The sequence below is a fragment of the Trachemys scripta genome, chromosome 14, assembly GCF_013100865.1.
Source record: "Trachemys scripta elegans isolate TJP31775 chromosome 14, CAS_Tse_1.0, whole genome shotgun sequence".
Taxonomy (NCBI): domain Eukaryota; kingdom Metazoa; phylum Chordata; order Testudines; family Emydidae; genus Trachemys; species Trachemys scripta.
In genome coordinates, this window is record NC_048311.1 from 1,579,726 (window position 1) to 1,599,777 (window position 20,052).

The following is a 20,052-nucleotide window of genomic DNA, read 5'->3' on the forward strand; positions in this document are numbered from 1 at the left end:
TGACCTTCTCATAAACTATAGAAATACAACCTAGATGGAGCTACTATAAGGTAGGTGCATAGCTGATTGGAAAACAGTTCCCAGAGTTTAGTTATCAGTGTTTCACAGTCATGTTGGAAGGGGATAACTAGTGGGGTCCCGCAGGGATTGGTTCTTGGTCCGGTTCTGTTCAATATCTTCATCAATGATTAGATAATGGCACGGAGAATACACTTATAAAGTTTGCGGATGATACCAAGCTGGGAGCGGTTGCAAGTGCATTGGAGGATAGGATTATAATTCAAAGTGATCGGGACAAACTGGAGAAATGGTCTGAAGTAAATAGAATAAAATTCAGTAAGGACAAATGCTAAGTACTCCACTTAGGAAGGAACAATCAGTTGCACACATACAAAAAGGGAAAGGACTGCCTAGGAAGGAGTACTGCAGAAAGGGATCTGGGGGTCATAGTAGACCACAAGCTAAATATGAGTCAACAGTGTAATGCTGTTGCAAAAAAAGCATCATTCTGTGATGTATTAGGAGGAGTGTTGTAAGCAGCACACACGAGAAGTAGTTCTTCTGCTCTACAGTGCGCTGATTAGGCCTCAACTGAAGGCTGAGAGGGGACATGATAACAGTTTTCAAGTACATAAAAGGTTATTATGAGGAGCATGGAGAAAAATTGTTCTTCTTAACCTCTGAGGATAGGACAAGAAGCAATGGGCTTAAATTGCAGCAAGGGTGATTTATGTTGGGCATTAGAAAAACTTCCTAACTCTCAGAGTGGTTCAGCACTGAAATAAATTGCCTAGGAAGGTTGTGGAATCACCATCATTGGAGATTTTTAAAAGCAGGTTGGACAAACCATTGTCAGGGATGGTCTAGATAATACTTAGTCCTGCCATGAGTGCAGGGGACTGGACTAGATGACCTCTTGAGGTCCCTTCCTGTTCTATGATTATTATTCTTTTTGAAAAATCCTAATGATTATAATAGACAAGAATCCAATTAAATACTACAGATATTAAATAGTGTTTTCAACATAATAGTCTAGAACAACTGTCAGACTGTAATGGAGAAGGAGATTATTTACATAGATTTGGCCAGATGTCCAGCTATTGTAAATTGGCCATAGTTTGATTGCAGCCAATCTGGCAGTTCCCATGCTGGTGTAACACAGCTGTAGCTCTATTGAAGTCATAAGGACAGATTGCACAGAGAGAGAGAGAGAGAGAGAGAGAGAGAGAGAGAATAAATTCCTTTATAGCCTGGTGGCTAGAATAGTCACCCCGGATGCAGAAGACCAAGTATACAGTAACCCTGCACTGCCTCTTTTATGATTTATCCATAGAGGAACAGCTTCAAGAGGAGAGACTGAGGGAGCCCTACATCATACTATCCCTTAATCAGAGCTGAGCAGGGTATTTGTGAATACCAGTAGGACCAGATTCTGGGACTTTGGCACCTAACTGCCACTTTAGACGCCTAAGTCCTTTTGTGTATCCAGCCTATTTTGTCTATTTAAAACACACAAATGCCATCTGGCATCTCTTTTTCTCTAAATTCAGTCTATACATTTTACAGAATTGAATAGGACTCTCTTTACGTTCATCTTATGGAACAGATGATCTCCACATACTCTTTCCGTTTATATTTATGATAAGTGTTAATTTCATTTTTTTCAGGTCTTCCAGGTCACAGATTTCCTGAATAAATGACAATGAAAAATCAAACCACGGTGACCGAATTTATCTTCCTGGGACTTTCCAGTGACCCACAGATGCAGATTTTCCTCTTCTTGGTGTTCTTAGTTATTTACCTAATCACTCTGGGTGGTAACATAGTGATCATGGTGGTGATAAGAGCTGATTCTCATCTTCACACCCCTATGTTCTTCTTCCTCTTCCATTTATCCTTTGTTGATATCTGCTATTCCTCAGTCACGGTGCCTAATATGCTGATGAACTTCCTAGCAGAGCACAAAACTATTTCTGTCAATGGCTGCATTGCCCAGATGTTCCTTTCTATCCTCTTGGGTGGTACTGAAGCTTTCATTCTCTCAGCCATGGCTTATGACCGCTATGCTGCCATCTGTGACCCATTGCGTTACGTGGAGACAATGAGGAAAGGTATCTGTGTTCAGCTGGTTAGTGGTGCATGGACCATGGGCTTCTTCTTTGCCCTTCTTAATACAATTTTTGCCCTCAAGTTGCATTTCTGTGAGCCCAATCAAATCAGCCATTTCAGCTGCGAGCTCCCTCCTCTGTTACAACTGTCCTGCACTGACACCCTCACCAAACAAGTGGTGCTACTTATTTCTGCTTTGGTATTTGGTTTGAGCTCCTTCCTCCTCACCCTAATCTCCTACAGTCACATTATCTCCACCATCCTGAGGATACGCTCTGCGGAGGGCAGGCATAAAGCCTTCTCCACCTGCAGCTCCCACCTGATTGTGGTTGGCTTGTTGTACGTGTCAGGTTTTCTCCAGTACACAAAACCCAGCTCAGTCTCCTCTGTGGTTCTGGATGAAATGTTTTCCATCCAGTACACCATCTTGACCCCCTTGTTAAACCCCATTGTCTATAGCCTGAAAAACAAGGAGGTGAAAACAGCTCTAAGGAATGTATTGTGGAAATTCAGGTTTCTCAATTAGTGTTGATTCTCTCTTTTCTTTTCTTTTTTTTAAGTCAGAGAGCATAGATTTGTGAGTAACTAGTGTTTGGGACATTCTCAGCTTAGAGAATGGCACTTTGGGCCAAATCCTCCACTGGTCTAAATCAGTGCAGATCCACTGAAGTAAATTGGCCAAATCCCCAGCATGTATAAATCAGCAAAGCTCCATTGGAACCAATGTGTGCTGGAGTTAGACTCACAAAGGGTCTTGAACAGGAGAAATTGAGAGAGATATCCCATGATGCAGTGGCCAGGGCATATGCATGGGAGGGGACAGATCCCTGTTTCAGTCATTTCTCCGTCTCAGACACTTGAAGCGGGGGTCTCCCACATCTGATATAAGTACTATAACCATTGGGGAAAAGGTTATGCCAGAGCTCATGTTCCTAATTCTGTCTCCTTGTTTGCACAAAATCAAATGGATATAATTGACCATGACCAAATTCAGGCTGGAAATTAGAGAAAGGTTTCTCACCCTCAGAAGGGTGAACTTCTGGAACAACCTTCTCATAGGAGCTGTAGGGATGCACATATTAATTAGTTTTAAGAAAGATTTGGATAAATTTATGATGGTGTGATGGTTGGGGGCAGGACTCAGCAACTCTGGGCCTCACTTCTGGTTTATGTCTTGTATTCCTAAAGGACATACTTCAGGGTTTCAGTCGGACACCACGGTTCATGAAGGAATCCTGCCTCCTCCCACCAATGTATTCTGAGAGGGTTTTTTTTTTGTCTCCTTCCTCTGAAGCATCAGAGATGGCCACAGTTGGAGATAGGATCTTGGATGGGATGGGTCAGGGCTCTGAGGTGGTACTGAGTTTTCTCTCACTCAGATGTTTGCCTACATTGTTCTTGCTCACATAGTCAAGGACTAACCCATGGACAATTAGCTAAGGACACAAAAATTAACCGCACATTTTTTTTAAGTACATCAGAAGCAGGAAGCTAAACAAACAATCAGTGGGGCCATTGGACAATCCAGATGCTAAAGGAGCACTCAGGAATGAAATTCCTGTTGTAGAGAAGCTAAATGAATTAGTTGCATTAATCTTCACTGCAGAACATGGGTGGGAGATACCTTCACCTTAGGTGATAAATTAGAGGAACTGTCCCATATTGAGCTGTCGATAGAGGAGGTTTTGGAAAAAAATTATAAATTAAACAGTAATTAGGCACAAGGACCAGGTGCCATTCATCCAAGAGTCCTGAAGAAACTCAGATATGAAATTGCAGAACTCCTTCTTTTTCTTACAGTCATGAAATCTATCATTTCACAAACACTTTCTCCCAAAATTGCCTTCCACCTTCAGATTTGCAACCATTTCCTCCCTATTGGTTAGAATTAAGTGTAAAATGGCCACACCTTTCACCTCCACTCTGACCACCCCCCATAGCTACGCCCCTTACTCCCATTCTGGACCAACCTGCCTAGCTAGGTTTTGCAGTCCTGAGGTCCAAAATGGGGCCATGGGCCATGGCAGAGTAAAAGGTCACATCCATAGACTCTTAATGTATACATGTGTTGGGTGTTTGTTTGTTTTTTTGTCTTCAGAAAACCTAAATTATAGTGTTTGTGGCTTTGCTAAATGTAATAATGAACTAGTCAGTGGTCTTCCAAATTCTTTCATTTCTGTACTGCTTCTTCCAATACTTCAGTCTCCCCAGTTCTTGGTTTTCAAAATATTCCTCCCTCCAGGCCAGAAGAAAGAGTACCATGTGGCCAGATTTCCAAAAAGAGATGACTACTGGGATTTTCAAAAGCATCCAGGTACATAACTCTCTTTGAAGTCAATGGGAGCTAGGTAGTCTTAGGTACTTATCTGTGTCTTTAGTCACTTAAAGACCTTTTAAAATATGGCCCACAGACCTTTGGAGGACAATGAATTACTGATTGAGATCAGCTGTGCTAGACAATACATATTTGTTTCTTCCTTGACTGACAAACCTTCATGAGCAAGATTCCCATCCAATGTACTTTTTAAATACACTGAAATGCAATTTTCACTCACTCAGTGGGAGCTTTACAGGGAGTAAATCTGAGTAAAAGTTGAGATCAAACCTAAGGATTTGAGTATGTTGGGTGCTTAACTCCCTTAGGCTCCTTTGAAAATCCCAGCTTCCATTGATTTACACACAGAAATCATAATTGCACTCTTCTCAGGCAGACCTTAAGGTGCGCAACAAAACAAGGAAGAACAAAGTCTTGCCTGAGAGAGCACCATGGGCATTTCTCCTTTATAACAAACTACAACATTTTTCCTCATGAAATGGAAACTGCAGGTGGCATTTCTAGAAGTGCCTAAATGATTTAGAGCACAAGTCAATGGGACTTGGTTGACCAAGTTACCTGAAAGAGGAGATGGTGCCCCTTCTTCCAACCATTAGCCCAGTATTAATTACTGGTGTTCTGGAAGACCTGGGTTCAATTCCCTCTTCTACCTCCTGTAGAGCAGGTACTGAAATTTTGACCACCCAGCTGAAGGCCCTAACCATCACTCTATAAATACATGGGGGTGGAGTTTTCTCAAGTTTTTCTATTGAAGGCTATTCCACTTATATAAAATATTTTGTTAATCATGGGGCTAAAATTCCACTGTAGCTCAGTGTTAGGGAACTCCTTTGGTAGGTTCAACTCATTGGTCCATTGAGTATTTTTTTAGTTATTTATACATTGTAGAACAGCTTCGATACTCCAGAATACCTTATAGCCCAGATATTAAGGCACTTTCCTCAGAGATGGGAGATCTCACTTCAAATCTCTGCCCTCCCCCCAGCCCCAGTAGAGAAGGGAAGAGAACCATGGTCCCCCACATGCAAGGAGAGTGACCTAACCAATGGACTGAAGTTACAAGAAAAGCAACAGCAGAGGGACTCCTGTACCTCTTGTTGTTTTGTGAATTTATACCAATATTTATTTTTCTGCTGAAACAATTCAATAGAATGAATAATTTTGCATTGCCCAAAACTTCCTTTTTGGTGAAAAACAACAAGGAGTCCAGTGGCACCTTAAAGGCTAACAGATTTATGAACAGGAGGCTGCCAGGCAACTCTCCAACACTACATTTTACAGGCCACTATCCTCTAATCCCACTGAGGAATACCATAAAAACTACATCATCTGCTCAAGAAACTCCTGGCTACAGCATGGGAACAAATCTACATGGACACACCCCCAGAGCCCTGACCACGGGTATTCTATATGCTACCTAAGATCCATAAACCTAGAAACCCTGGACGCCTCATCATCTCAGGCATTGGCACTTTTTCAGCAGGATTATCTGGCTATTTGGACTCTTTCCTCAGACCCTACACTCCCAGCACTCCCAGCTATCTTCTAGACACCACCGACTTCCTGAGGAAACTACAATCCATTGGTGATCTTCTTGAAAATACCAGCCGGGCCACCATGGATGAAGAAGCACTTTACACCAATATTCCACATGAGGATGGACTACAAGCTGTCCAGAACAGTATCTCTGATGAGGCCACAGCACACCTGGTGGCTGAGTTTTGTGACTTTGTCCTCACCCACAACCATTTCAGATTTGGGGACAACTTATACCGTCAAGTCAGTGGCACTGCTATGGGTACCTGCCTGGCCACACAGTATGCCAACATTTTTATGGATGACTTAGAACAACGATTCCTCAGCTCTCGTCCCCTAGTGCCCCTCCTCTACTTGTGCTACATTGATGATATCATCATCATATGGACCATGGAAAGGAGACCCTTGAAGAATTCCATCATGATTTCAACAATTTCCACCCGACCATCAACCTCAGCCTGGACAGTCCACACAAGAGATCCACTTCCTGGACACTACAGTGCAAATAAGTGATGGTCAGATAAACACTACCCTATACCAGAAACCTACTGACCACTATACTTACCTACATGCCTCCAGCTTCCATCCAGAACATCACATGATCCATTGTCTACGGCCAAGCCCTAAGATACAACCAAATTTGCTCCTATCCCTCAGACAGAGACAAACACCTACAAGATCTTTACCAAGCATTCTTAAAACTACAATACCCACCTGGGGAAGTGAGGAAACAGATTGACAGAGTGAGACGAGTACCCAGAAATCACCTACTACAGGACAGGCCCAACAAGGAAAATAACAGAACACCACTGACCATCACGTACAGCCCCCAGCTAAAACCTCTCCAGCGCATTATCAATGATCTACAACCTATCCTGAAAAATGATCCCTCACTCTCACAGACCTTGGGAGGCAGGCCAGTCCTCGTTTACAGACAACCCCCCAACCTGAAGCAAATACTCACCAGCAACTACACATCACACCACAGAAACACCAACCCAATAACCAATCCCTGTAGCAAACCCCATTGCCTACTCTGTCCCCATATCTACTCTGGTGACACCATCAGAGGACCCAACCACATCGGCCACACCATCAAGGCTCATTCACCTGCAAGTCTACTAATGTTATATATGCCATCATCTGCCATGTACATTGGCCAAACCAGATAGTCCCTATGTAAAAGAATTAATGGACACAAATCAGACATCAGGAATGGTAACATACAAAAGCCAATAAGGTGAACACTTCAATCTACCTGGACATTCTATAACTGAAGTCTGTTTCTGAATATTTTTTTTGTTCAAGAATAGTGACTTTTAAATCTAAGAGAGAGAGCAAAACTAAAATTCATTTACAAATTTAACACCATTAATTAGGGCTTGAATAGGGACTGCGAGTGGCTGGCTCATTGCAGAAGCAGCTTTGCCTCTCTTGGAATTGACACTTCCTCATCTAATATTGGGAGTGGACTACATCCACCCTGAATGAATTGGCCCTGTCAGCACTGGTTCTTCACTTGTGAGGTACTCCCTTCTCTTCATGTGTCATTATGTAATGCCTGCATCTGTAACTTTCACTCCATGTATCTGAAGAAGTGCGTTTTTTTTACCCATGAAAGCTTATGCCCAAATAAACCTGTTAGTCTTTAAGGTCCACTGGACTCCTTGTTCTTTTTGGTGAATAAACTTACAATTTATCTCCTCCTTTGTCTCAATGGCTATTTATTGCCATCATAGAACTGGAAGGGACCTCGATATGTCACCGAGTCCAGTCCCCTGCACTCAAGGCAGGACTAAGTATTATCCTGACCATCCCTTGTTGCTCTTCTCTGGACCAGAGGGTCCAGAGAAGAGCAACAAGAATGATTAAAGGTCTTGAGAACATGACCTATGAAGGAAGGCTGAAAGAATTGGGTTGGTTTAGTTTGGAAAAGAGAAGACTGAGAGGGGACATGATAGCAGTTTTCAGGTATCTAAAAGGGTGTGATAAAGAGGAGGGAGAAAACTTGTTCACCTTAGCCTCTAAGGATAGAACAAGAAGCAATGGGCTTAAACTGCAGCAAGGGAGGTCTAGGTTGGACATTAGGAAAAAGTTCCTAACTGTCAGGGTGGTTAAACACTGGAATAAATTGCCTAGGGAGGTTGTGGAATCTCCATCTCTGGAGTATTTAAAAGTAGGTTAGATAAATGTCTATCAGGGATGGTCTAGACAGTATTTGGTCCTGCCATGCGGGCAGGGGACTGGACTCGATGACCTCTCGAGGTCCCTTACAGTCCTAGAATCTATGAATCTATGACAGGTGTTTGTCCAACCTGCTCTTAAAAATCTCCAAAGATGGAGATTCCACAAACTCCCTAGGGACTTTTTTTTACACTTCTTAACCACTCTGATAGTTAGGAAGTTTTTCCTAATGTCCAATCTAAACCACTCTTGCTGCAATTTAAACCCATTGCTACTTGTCCTATCCTCAGATGTTAAGAAGAACAATATTTCTCCCTCCTCCGTGTAACAACTTTTTATGTACTTGAAAACTGTTATCATGTCCTCTCTCAGTCTTCTCTTCTCCAGACTAAACAAACCATTTTTTTTCAAACTTCCCTCATGTTTTCTAGACCTTTAATCATTTTTGTTGCTCTTCTCTGTACTTTCTCCAACTTGTCCACATCTTTCCTGAAATGTGGCACCCAGAACTGGACACAATACTCGAGTTGAGGCCAAATCAGTGTGGAATAGAGTGGAAGAATTACTTCTCATTTCTTGCTTATAACAGTCCTGCTAATACATCCCAGAATGATGTTTGGTTTTTTTAAACAGTGTTACACTGTTGATCATATTATTTTGTGATCTACTAGGACCCCCAGATCCCTTTCTGCAGTACTCCTTCCTAGGCAGTCATTTCCCATTTTGTATGTGTGCAACTGATCGTTCCTTCCTAAATGGAGTATTTGTATTTGTTCTTATTGCATTTCATCCTATGTCAGACCATTTCTCCAGTTTGTCCAGATCATTTTGAATTATAAAGTTTGCGCATGATAACAAGCAGGAAAGGATTGCAACTGCATTGGAGGATAGGATTATAAGTGTACTCTCTATGCCATTATCTAAATCATTGACGAAGATATTGAGCAGAACCGGACTCAGAACCGATCCCTACGGGACCCCACTTGTTATGCCTTTCCAGCATTACTGTGAACCACTGACAACTACTCTCTGGGAATGGTTTTCCAACCAGTCATTCACCCACCTTATAGTAGCTCCATCTAGGTTGCATTTCCCTAATTTGTTTATGAGAAGGTCATGCGAGACAGTATCAAAATCATATATAGTCTATTTACTCCTTTTTCCCATTAATGAAGTTTAAGGCTATCTGGCCATGTTGTCGTCTTGTGGTAATTATATATTATGGCTAGGAGCTTCAAAGAAGTGTGAGGGAGATGTAATGATTTGCTATTAGGGTGTCTAGTTCCTTTGGCTGTTTTGAAAATAGGAGCATCAATACACACTTTTTTTTTTTTTTTTTCAGTGAGCATCACCATCATGACTGACACTCCCACCATTTCCTGGGACCCCAGAACTTCTTCATCCTAATCCTGAGAGACGTCCTGACCAGATTGGTCCAGAGAGAGGGAGGAAGATGACACAACCACTGCCCCCCTGCTAAATCTCAAATACCGCTTGAGATGTGAGTCTTTCTCTCACTCTGTCTTCCTCCCCTTCACCCCACCTCCTTTTCCTTCACCGCTTTATTTCTTCTCTTTCCAATCCCTCCCTTTTTCCCTTCTGTCTAATGAGAGTTTGGCCACTCAGTCCCTAGTCTGTAGTAATGCATGGGATTCTTCCATCCTTAGTGCAGGACTCTGCACTTGTCCTTATGGAACCTCATCAGATTTCTTTTGCCCCAATCCTGTAATTCGTCTAGGTCTCACTGTGTCCTATCTGTACCCTCCACCATATTTACCACTTCTCCCAGTTTAGTATCATCTGCAAACCTGCTGAGGGTGCAATCCATACCATCCTCGAGATCATTAATGAAGATATTGAACAAAGTCGGCCCCAGGACAAGGGCCAGCTCCAGGCACCAGCGAAGGAAGCAGGTACCTGAGGAGGCCAATAGAAAGGGGCGGCAGACCATCCGTTGTTAGGCGGTGGCAATTCGGCGGCAGCTGAATTGTTCCACTTCAGTCTTCAGCAGCAATTCGGCAGCAGGTCCTTCACTCCTTATCTTCCTCTTCGGTGGCACTTTGGCATCAGCTCAATCGGGTTTTTCTATGCTTTTTTCTTTTTTCGCCACTTTGGGTGGCAAAAAAGCTGGAGTCAGCCCTGCCCAGGACAGACCCTTGGGTACTTTGCTTGATACCGGCTGCCAACTAGACCTGGAGCCATTGATCACTACCCGTTGAGCCAGATGATCTAGCCAGCTTTGTAGCCACCTTACAGTCCATACATCCAGCCCATCCTTCTTTAACTTGCTGGCAAGAATGCTGTGGGAGACCATATCAAAAGCTGTGCTAAAGTCAAGGAATAATTCTGGGATGTATTAACAGGAGTGTGGTAAGGAAGACATGAGAAGTAATTCTTCCACTCTACGCCATACTGATTAAGCCTCAACTGCAGTATTGCGTCCTGTATTAGGCGCCATATTTTAGGAAAGGTGTGGACAAATTGGAAAAAGTCCAGAGAAGAGCAAGAAAAATTATTAAAGGTCTAGAAAACATGACCTATGAGGGAAGATTGAAAAAAAAAAGATTTCTTTAATCTGGAGAAGAGAAGACTGAGAGGGGACATGATAACAGTTTTCAAGTATATAGAAAGTTGTTAAAAGGAGAAGGGAGAAAAACTGTTCTTAACCTCTGAGGATAGGACAAGAAGCAATGGGCTTAAATTGCAGCAAGGGTGGTTTAGTTACACATTAGAAAAAACTTCCTAACTGTCAGAGTAGTTAAGCATTGCAATAAATTGCCTTGGGAGATTGTGCAATCTCCTTCATTGGAGATTTTTAAGAGCAGGTTGGACAAACACCTGTCAGGGATGGTCTAGATAATACTTAGTCCTGCCATGAGTGGAGGGGACTGGAGTAGATGACTTTTTGAGGTCCCTTCCAGTTCTATGATTCTTATTCTTCTTGAAAAATCCAAATGATTTTAATAGGTAAAAATCCAATTATATACTACAGATATTAAATAGTGTTTTCAACAAAATACTCTAGAACAACTGACAGACTGTAATGGAGAAGGAGATTATTTTTTATAGATTTGGCCAGATGTCCAGCTATTGTAAATTGACCATAATTTCATTGCAGCCAATCTGCCAGATCCCATGCTGGTGTAGCATAGCTGTAGCTCTATTGAAGTCATAAGGCCAGATTACAGAGAGAGAGAGAGAATAAATTCCTCTATAGCCTGGTGGTTTGAACACTCACCCTGGATGCAGAAGACTAAGTATCCAGTAACCTTAGACTGCCACTTTTTATGATTTATCCACAGAGGAACAGCTCGAAGAGGAGAGACTGAGGGAGCCCCACATCAGACTATCCCTTAATCAGAGCTGAGCAGGGTATTTGTGAATACCAGTAGGACCTGATTCTGGGATTTAGGCATCTAAAGTGGCAGGTGCCCAAGGCCTTTTGTGTAGCCAGCCTGTTTTGTCTATTTAAAACATACAAATACCATCTGACATCTCTCTCTCTCACTCTCTCTAAATTTAGTCTACCTAAAACACGTATTTACAGAATGGAGTAGGACGCTCTTTACATTCATCCTATGGCACAGATGATCTCCACATACTCTTTCAGTTTATTTTTATGAAAAGTGTTAATTAAATCTTTTTTTACTGGTCTTCCAGGTCACCGATTTCCTGAAGAAATGAAAAATCAAACCATGGTGACCGAATTTATCCGCGTGGGACTTTCCAGAGACCCACAGATGCAGATTTTCCTCTTCCTGGTGTTTTTAGTTATTTACCTAATCACTCTGGGTGGTAACATAGTTATCATGTTGGTGATAAGAACTGATTCTCACCTTCACACCCCTATGTACTTCTTTCTCTTCCATTTATCCTTTGTTGATATCTACTATTCCTCAGTCACGGTGCCTAATATGCTGATGAACTTACTCGCAGAGCACAAAACTATTTCTGTCAATGGCTGCATTACTCAGATGTTCTTCATCCTCCTCTCAGCTGGTGCTGACGTTTTCATTCTCTCAGCCATGGCTTATGACCGCTATGCTGCCATCTGTGACCAATTGCGTTACATGGAGAGAATGAGCAAAGGGATCTGTTTTCTCTTGGTGAGTGGGACATGGACCACGGGCTTCTTTTATGCCCTTCTTAACACTGTTTTTACTCTGAAGTTGCATTTCTGTGGGTACAACCAAATCCATCATTTCAGCTGTGAGCTCCCTCCTCTATTACCTCTGTCCTGCACTGAAACCTTCACCAATCAAGTGGTGCTTCTTACTTCTTTTGCGATATTTGGATCAAGCCCCTTTCTCTTCACCCTGATGTCCTACATTCACATAATCTCCACTATCCTGAGGATACGCTCTGTGGAGGGCAGGCGTAAAGCCTTCTCCACCTGCAGCTCCCACCTTATTGTGGTTGGTTTGTTGTACTTGACAGCTTTTTTCCAGTACACAAAACCCAGCTCAGTCTCCTCTGTGGTGCTGGATGAAATATTCTCCATCCAATACAGCATCTTGACCCCCATGTTAAATCCCATCGTCTACAGCCTGAAAAATAAGGAGGTGAAAACAGCTGTAGGGAAAATGTTGGGGAAAATCAAATTTCTCAAGTAGTGTCAATGTTATTTAAAAAAAAATGAGCATAGAACTGTGGGTAACTTGTGTTTGGGAGATTCTCAGCTCATTTTGACATTTGGGGCCAAAGCCTCAGCTGTGGCTCCATTGAACTCAGCAGGCCATATCCCCATTGGGTAGAAGAGACACTGGAGCAAAGGGAACCGGATCCTGTTGTGATGTTGCACCCCATAAGACTTTATGGAAATATGCTTATGAATGTATATGACATAACTAGGATATGTTTTATGCTACCTGTGCCATATAACATATCTATGTGAAGGTTATGATCTACTGAATATATTCATCCTATTTGTATGCATGTGTTATTGTTGTATTTGAAGTTATGAATACTGGCTGTATACATGTTTGGTTTTTAAATAGCCTTAGTAAGGCATTTGGTCAGCTTCTTTGGAAAGGAATTTGCAAGTTAAGTGCCCAATCAAGAAGCACTTAACGGAAAATGGATCTTGGAAGGCTCCAATCCACACAAGTCTACATGAGGACGTTCAAGGTAGCGTGTGAACCATGGCTGCTACCTGTAAGTTCTGAGTCATGCATGGACATGTGACTTGCCCATGTGACTCCAAAACACCATCTTTGTATCTGGAAATCTACACAGGGGGAGGGAGGGGTATCCACCCACAAGAGAGAGTCTATTTAAACCCCTGGGAGACCCCTCCATTTTGTCTTCAGCTAGCTCAAGAGAGAACCTCTCCACCCCAAAGGATACCTGAAAGAATCTGGAACAAAGGACAGTAACTACAAGGGTGTGAGTGATTGCTGGACCCAGACTAGAAGGAGATTAGTCTGTAAAAGGAAGCTTACTGGAACTCCTCTGAGGGTGAGGTATTATCTGTATTCAGTTTTCTTACTGTATTAGGCATAGAGTTACAGGTTTTTATTTTATTTTACTTGGAACCTCTTAAATCCTACTTTCTGTATTTAATAAAATCACTTTTTACTTATTAACTCAGAGTAGGTATTTATACCGGGGGGTAAACAGCTGTGCATATCTCTCTATCAGTGTTATAGAGGGTGAATAATTTATGAATTTACCCTGTATAAAGCTTTGTTTTTGTTTTGTGTAAAATGGATTTATTTGGGGTTTGGACCCCACTGGGAGATGGGCATCTGAGTGTTGAAGACACTTAAGCTGCTTTCAGTTCAAGCCTGCAGCTGTTGGGGGACGTGGCTCAGACCTGGTTCTGGGTTTGTAGCAGGCTAGCGGGTCTGGCTCAAACCAGGCAGGGGACTGAAGTCCCAAGCTCCCAGGGCAGGAGAGCAGGGGCAGAAGAAGAAGTCTTGGCACATCAATTGACAGCCCCAACGGGGTTTCTGTGATCCAACCCGTCACACCTGGGTCTCCATCTTGGTTGCATGCTAGAAGCACCAGGATCTAGAACCATCTCTCTCTCTAGACCAATATTTCTTTCAATCTGACCCGCTGACTGCAATGGACCTATGGCTAATTCATACCACTTGAGGATCTGGCCAGTTCTATGAAAAGAACATCTTTGTCTATTGCAGTCTGTTGTTCTTCTAGAGTATTTTGTTGAAAACCCTATTTAATATCTGTAGTATCTTATAGGATTCATCACTATTAATGTCTCTGTCTCCACTAATAATAATTAATAATGAGTGTGATCCCCAGATGGGCCAAGATGCACAAAGGAATTAAGTCTCTATTTGGAGAAATTGAGACACATATCAGGAATCCCATATCGCAGTGGTTAGGGCACCTACATGGGAGGAAGCAGATCCCTTTTTAAAATCTTTCTCATTATCAGGCACTTGAAAAGGGTCTGCTACATCCCTAACTGCTCGTATAAAAGTTTAGGGGTTTTCTTCCACCTAATTCCTTCTTCTTCTCTCCCCTCTCTCGCCATGGTTTCTTGCCACCTGTTACCAGATTTGCCCATTACTTTGGGATATGTTCATTTATTAGAGTTACTTTTCTGTAGGGGGGGGCAGGGGGGTGTTTCTGTAATTCTATCAATGTACTGCTTGTTTCACTTGTGTCTTCATATTGAACACTACTTCTTCCTTCTGCAAGTCCCCTCCCAATGGAGCTATCCTGCAGGACCTGGGTTCCCCAGGGCAGGGTTCCTCCAGCCCCAGAACCAGCACGCACACACACATTGACCTGGGTCACTCAGACTTGCTCTGGTAATTAGCACTTCCAAGCTGCCACCCTTATATGCCCCTAGACTCAGTAGTCTGAGTCGAGCAGCACTTCCAAGCTGCCACCCTCATCTGTCACAGGTTCAGCAAGTCCCTATCCCCACTTCCATATTACAATTGTTCTGGTAGTAACCTTCTTGATGAGCAAACCCCACAGAATTTTTGGGCGCTACAGGGATCTTTAGCTTAGGTAAGAGAAGCATTCCTGCAGAGTAAATTGGAAGCCAGAAAAACAGAAAAATAAAGTTCAGATTGATAGTGAGGGAAGCAACCAGCTTAACCATAAAAGTTATTTATTGAATAATAGTGGTAACCACACAAGGAGAGCCTAAACAATCATAACTGTTACGTTATTAAAGATTACAGAAGTCATATATAGAAAACTATACCTGATCAAACAAGTCAGGGGTAAAAAGTTATACCTGATGTATAAAAGAAAACAGAGAGAGAGGAAGGGAGGGAGGGATCTCAGCATTCCATGAAGCTTGAACTGGTTGGGGTTCCCAGGTGATGGTGGTAGCTCAACGTCCTGAGTGCTGGAGAAAGGGATAGTACCCAGCACGATCAGTCAGGAGAAGATGAAGTTTTAGTGACCAATAACTGACGCCTCAAATTTCCTGTATCGTTTATTTTTTAAATATTCTCTAATAAAATTTAGAACTGATGCAGTGTTTGGATCCATTCATCAGAACACTTACTTGAGCGTGGGTAGGGTTTTTTTTTTTTTTGTGTATGTGTGTTTTTTTTGTTTGTAGGGAAACAACAATGGTTCAAGGGAGAACACTAGATTTGTTTATGGGATTTGAGTGCCGCCAGGGATTCAGACACTTTATTGCAAGATTGTCATTATGACAGAAATGAAAATATCCTGTAATATACTGGAAAAACCTTACTGAATTAAGTTTAACGTCTTTGGAGTTTTTGTATTAAAAATGCAAATATTTATGTACTGTTGTGAGATTGCATGGAGATTACTTAGGAGGAAGCAATGAATAATGCAATCTCTGGGAGCTATTAGGAGCTTCAGAGGACTATTGGGGACAATACGAGTGAAGTGGATGTCCCTAGGGGGAGAAGGGAATGCAAATGCAGACCCAGATTTAGGGGCAGGCAACCCAGGGCTTGGGGGATGCTGCTTTTGTTGTAAGTGACAAAATACAGATTTACAGATCCCAATGTGCAAATTTAACTTCTTCAAAGACAGGGATAAATCATGCATGCAAATCGTGCACCAAAGTCATGAAATGTGGTACAAATGCAATACAAAATAAGGTATTCAAAAGTTTAACATTTGGAGGGGGGGCGGCACTTCTGAGGAGAGAAGTGAAGATGGTCTGTTAGGAATAACACAGTGAAGGCAGGTAACTGGTCAGCCTGTCAGAAGGAAGAGTGATGCAGGTCTCCACCCAAGAGAGGTAATGACTGGGGAGCAGGATGCCTGAGACTGGGTGCCCTCAGTGGACCATAGAGGAGAAACACAGGTGCAGTTGTTCTGAACTTTACCAATCATTCCACAATCAGCCCCATGTAAGGAGCAAACCCCACTCAGGAGACCCTGAGAATCTCCATCCGGTTCATGGCTCCCAGCCCCAGGCTCCCTTTCCTAGGAAAAACAATGTCCTTCTGATGCAGGTTTATTTTCCATAAGATGCTGGCTCACTTCATGTCCACAAGATATGGAATCACTGACCCACAGAGGATGTTCTACCCATTGAACAGTGACAAAAAAGAACTCTGTGTCGCTTGAAAGCTTGTCTTTTTCACTAATAAAAGTGGTCCAACTTGTCACAGAGAGAGAAATGATGATGGAACAATAAATGACACACAGAGAAGTAGAAAGAGAAATAATACTGATAGACTATCATGATGTAACACATTATACAATTAATAAAAATGTATACTATTCACATCGGAAAATGTTCAGAAATATAGGCGGCAGTTTCTGATCTCTTGAAAAAGTCAGAGACCCATGTCAGTGGTTTTCATTAGTCAGTCAAACATTAGCTGCGAATGTTGGCCTTGTTTTGTGCCCTTGAGTTATTTGTGAACTCATACTGATTTCACTAAATTATTTGACAAATAATTTGGATGGGCAATTTCTTTTGTGTGGGGTTATTCATGACCTGCTGACAGAGCATGTAAATGGCATTTGAATGGGTGAATACTTTCATGTATCCAGGTAGGGGTCCGCAAATGAAAAAAGGTTGAAAACCACTGTCCTACAAAACTTACAAAATGTAATAGAAAAAGGTACTTCTTATAGAATTAGCCAAATTTCCCTTTCCACACAATCCGCCTGTGTTGACATTCAGATTCTAGAACAAGGTCTACCTCTTCACTTACGTATTGTCTCATGAGTTGATAATGAAAGAGAGATTATTTTTGTCTGAGATTATATGGGGACAAATATAGATTGTACATTGGAGAGAACATTGGCTTCATTCCCATTCCCCGTGAAAACCGATGTCAAAATAACCACTGACTTCCATGGGGGCAGGATAGATTCTCTACTATATATAAAGACTGATATTCAGATGTGCAGAATGATGAATCAAAAGTCCCATTGAGTTGCACTTTAAATGACTTAGGAACAAAAGTCCCATTAGTTTTCTACCAGGTCCCACTTTTCAAAATTATGTCACTGTGCTGAGGGAATGTTTGCTTGTAACATTCATTTCTTCTTCTAGAAAAATCCAAATGATTTTAATAGGTAAGAATGTAATTATATACTATAGATAATAAATTGTGTTTTCAACTAGATTTTTTTATACATATGGCCACATGCCAAGCTAGTGTAAATCAGCCATAGTTTCATTGGAGGCAATCTGCCAGTTGCCATGCTGGTGTACCACATTTGTAGCTCTGTTGAAGTTATAAAGCCGGATTAAAGAAACATTAGGACAGAGAGAGAGAGAGAGAGACACTATATAGCCTGGTGGTTAGAGACTTATCCTGGATGCAGAAGACCAAACACCCAGTAACCCTGCTGTGCTTCCTCTCTAATATTTGAACTAGATTGGATCAGCTTTAAGAGGAGAGATTTAGGGAGCCCCACATCTGCCTGTCTGCTAGTCCCAGCTGAGCAGAGTTTTTGTGAACACCAGGAGGGCCAGATTCTGCGATTTAGGCATCTAAAGTGGCAGTTAGGTGCACAAATCCAGCCCGTGTTGTCTAGTTAAAACACACAAATTCCATCCAGCATCTTTGTTTCTCTCTCACTGAATTTAGTATATTTCAAATAGACATTGCACAGCCTGAAATAAGGCTCTCTTTACATTCATGCTACTGATCAGATTAACTTCACATGCTAGAACACTCACCGCAGATGCAGAAGACCAAGTATCCAGTAACCCTGCACTGCCTCTTTTTATGATTTATCCACAGAGGAACAGCTTCAAGAGGAGAGACTGAGGGAGCCCCACATCAGATTATCCCTTAGTCAGAGCTGAGCAGGGTATTTGTGAATACCAGTAGGACCTGATTCTGGGATTTAGGCATCTAAAGTGGCAGGTGCCCAAGGCCTTTTGTGTAGCCAGCCTAATTTGTCTATTTAAAACACACAAATATGATCTCACATCTCTCTCTCTCTCTCTCTAAATTTAGTCTAGTTAAAACACGTATTTTACAGAATGGAATAGGATGCTCTTTACATTCATCCTATGGAACAGATGATCTCCACATACTCTTTCAGTTTATTTTTATGATAAGTGTTAATTTCATTTGTTTTTGCTTGTCTTCCAGGTCACAGTTTTCCTGAATAAATGCCAAAGAAAAATCAAACCACAGTGACTGAATTTATTCTCCTGGGACTTTCCAGTAACCCACATATGCAGATTTTCCTCTTCTCAGTGTTTTTAGTTATTTACCTAATCACTCTGGGTGGTAACATAGTGATCATGGTGGTGATAAGAGCAGATGCTCACCTTAACACCCCTATGTACTTCTTCCTCTTCCATTTATCCTTTATTGATATCTGCTATTCCTCGGTCACGGTGCCTAACACACTGAAGCAGTGGACAAAATTATTTCTGTCATTGGCTGCTTTGTCCAGATGTTCTTCATCCTCCTCTCAGGTGGTGCTGAAATTCTCATTCTCTCAGCCATGGCTTATGACCGCTACGCTGCCATCTGTGACCCATTGCGTTACATGGAGAGAATGAGCACAAGGATCTGTGTTGAGCTGGTGAGCGCTGCATGGGCAATACATTTCTTCCATGCCCTGCTTAACACTGTTTTTACCTTCAAGTCACATTTCTGTGGGCCCAATCAAATCAGCCATTTCAGCTGTGAGCTCCCTCCTCTGTCACAGCTGTCTTGCACTGACACCCTCACCAATCAAGTGGTGCTTCTTACTTCTGCTGTCATACTTGGATCAAGCTCCTTTCTCCTTACCCTGATCTACATTCACATCATCTCTACCATCCTAAGGATACGCTCTGCGGAAGGCAGGCGTAAAGCCTTCTCCACCTGCAGCTTCCACCTGATTGTGGTTGTCTTATTCTACCTGACAGGTTTTCTCCAGTACACAAAATCCAGCTTGGTCTCCTCTGTCATGCTGGATGAAATGTTCTCCATACAGTACAGTGTCTTGACCTCCATCTTAAACCCCATCATCTACAGCCTGAAAAACAAGGAGGTGAAAACGGCTGTAGGGAAAATGTTGAGGAAATTGAAATTTCTCAAGTAATGTTGATGATCTTAAATAAATGAAATTACATATTTTTACATCAGATCATAGAACTGTGCATAACTTGTTTTTGAGACATTCTCAGCTCAGGTAACTGATGGACATGTTGGGACAAAACTTCAGTTGGTTTAAATCAGTGTAGTGCCATTGAAGTCAGCGGGCCAGATTCCCAGTTGTACAAGAGTCACTGGAGCACAGGGAACTGGACCTTGGGTCTCCTAAATAAAGAGCAAGTGCTCTGAGCACCAGGCTTACAATCATTCACACATTTCTCCCTTTCCCCTCTCTCCATATCTTTTTAATCTGGCCCTCTGATTTCAGGGGAGCTATGGCCAATTTATACTAGCTGAGGATCTGGCCAATTCTATAAAAATAATCACTTCATCTATTAATTTTCTTTCTTT

General features: G+C 42.1%; 2 protein-coding genes and 1 pseudogene across 2 annotated transcripts; all 3 read left to right on the plus strand.

Annotated features, from left to right (window-relative positions):
- Positions 1-1,696: 1,696 nt before the first annotated feature.
- Positions 1,697-2,635, plus strand: LOC117887750 (olfactory receptor 8S1-like). Its single transcript, XM_034790472.1, has one exon. It carries the CDS (start codon positions 1,697-1,699, stop codon positions 2,633-2,635), a length of 939 nt encoding a protein of 312 aa, XP_034646363.1.
- Positions 2,636-11,844: 9,209 nt separating this feature from the next.
- On the plus strand, positions 11,845-12,777 carry LOC117887756 (olfactory receptor 5V1-like). Its single transcript, XM_034790479.1, has one exon. The coding sequence runs from the start codon at positions 11,845-11,847 to the stop codon at positions 12,775-12,777; it is 933 nt and encodes a 310-aa protein (XP_034646370.1).
- Positions 12,778-18,722: 5,945 nt separating this feature from the next.
- LOC117887758 lies at positions 18,723-19,648 on the plus strand (annotated as a pseudogene).
- The last annotated feature ends 404 nt before the right edge of the window (positions 19,649-20,052 follow it).

Bases quoted from the DNA above. Each gene is read 5' to 3' on its own strand.
- LOC117887750 (XM_034790472.1), top strand. From the start codon at position 1,697: ATGACAATGAAAAATCAAACCACGGTGACCGAATTTATCTTCCTGGGA.
- LOC117887756 (XM_034790479.1), top strand. From the start codon at position 11,845: ATGAAAAATCAAACCATGGTGACCGAATTTATCCGCGTGGGACTTTCC.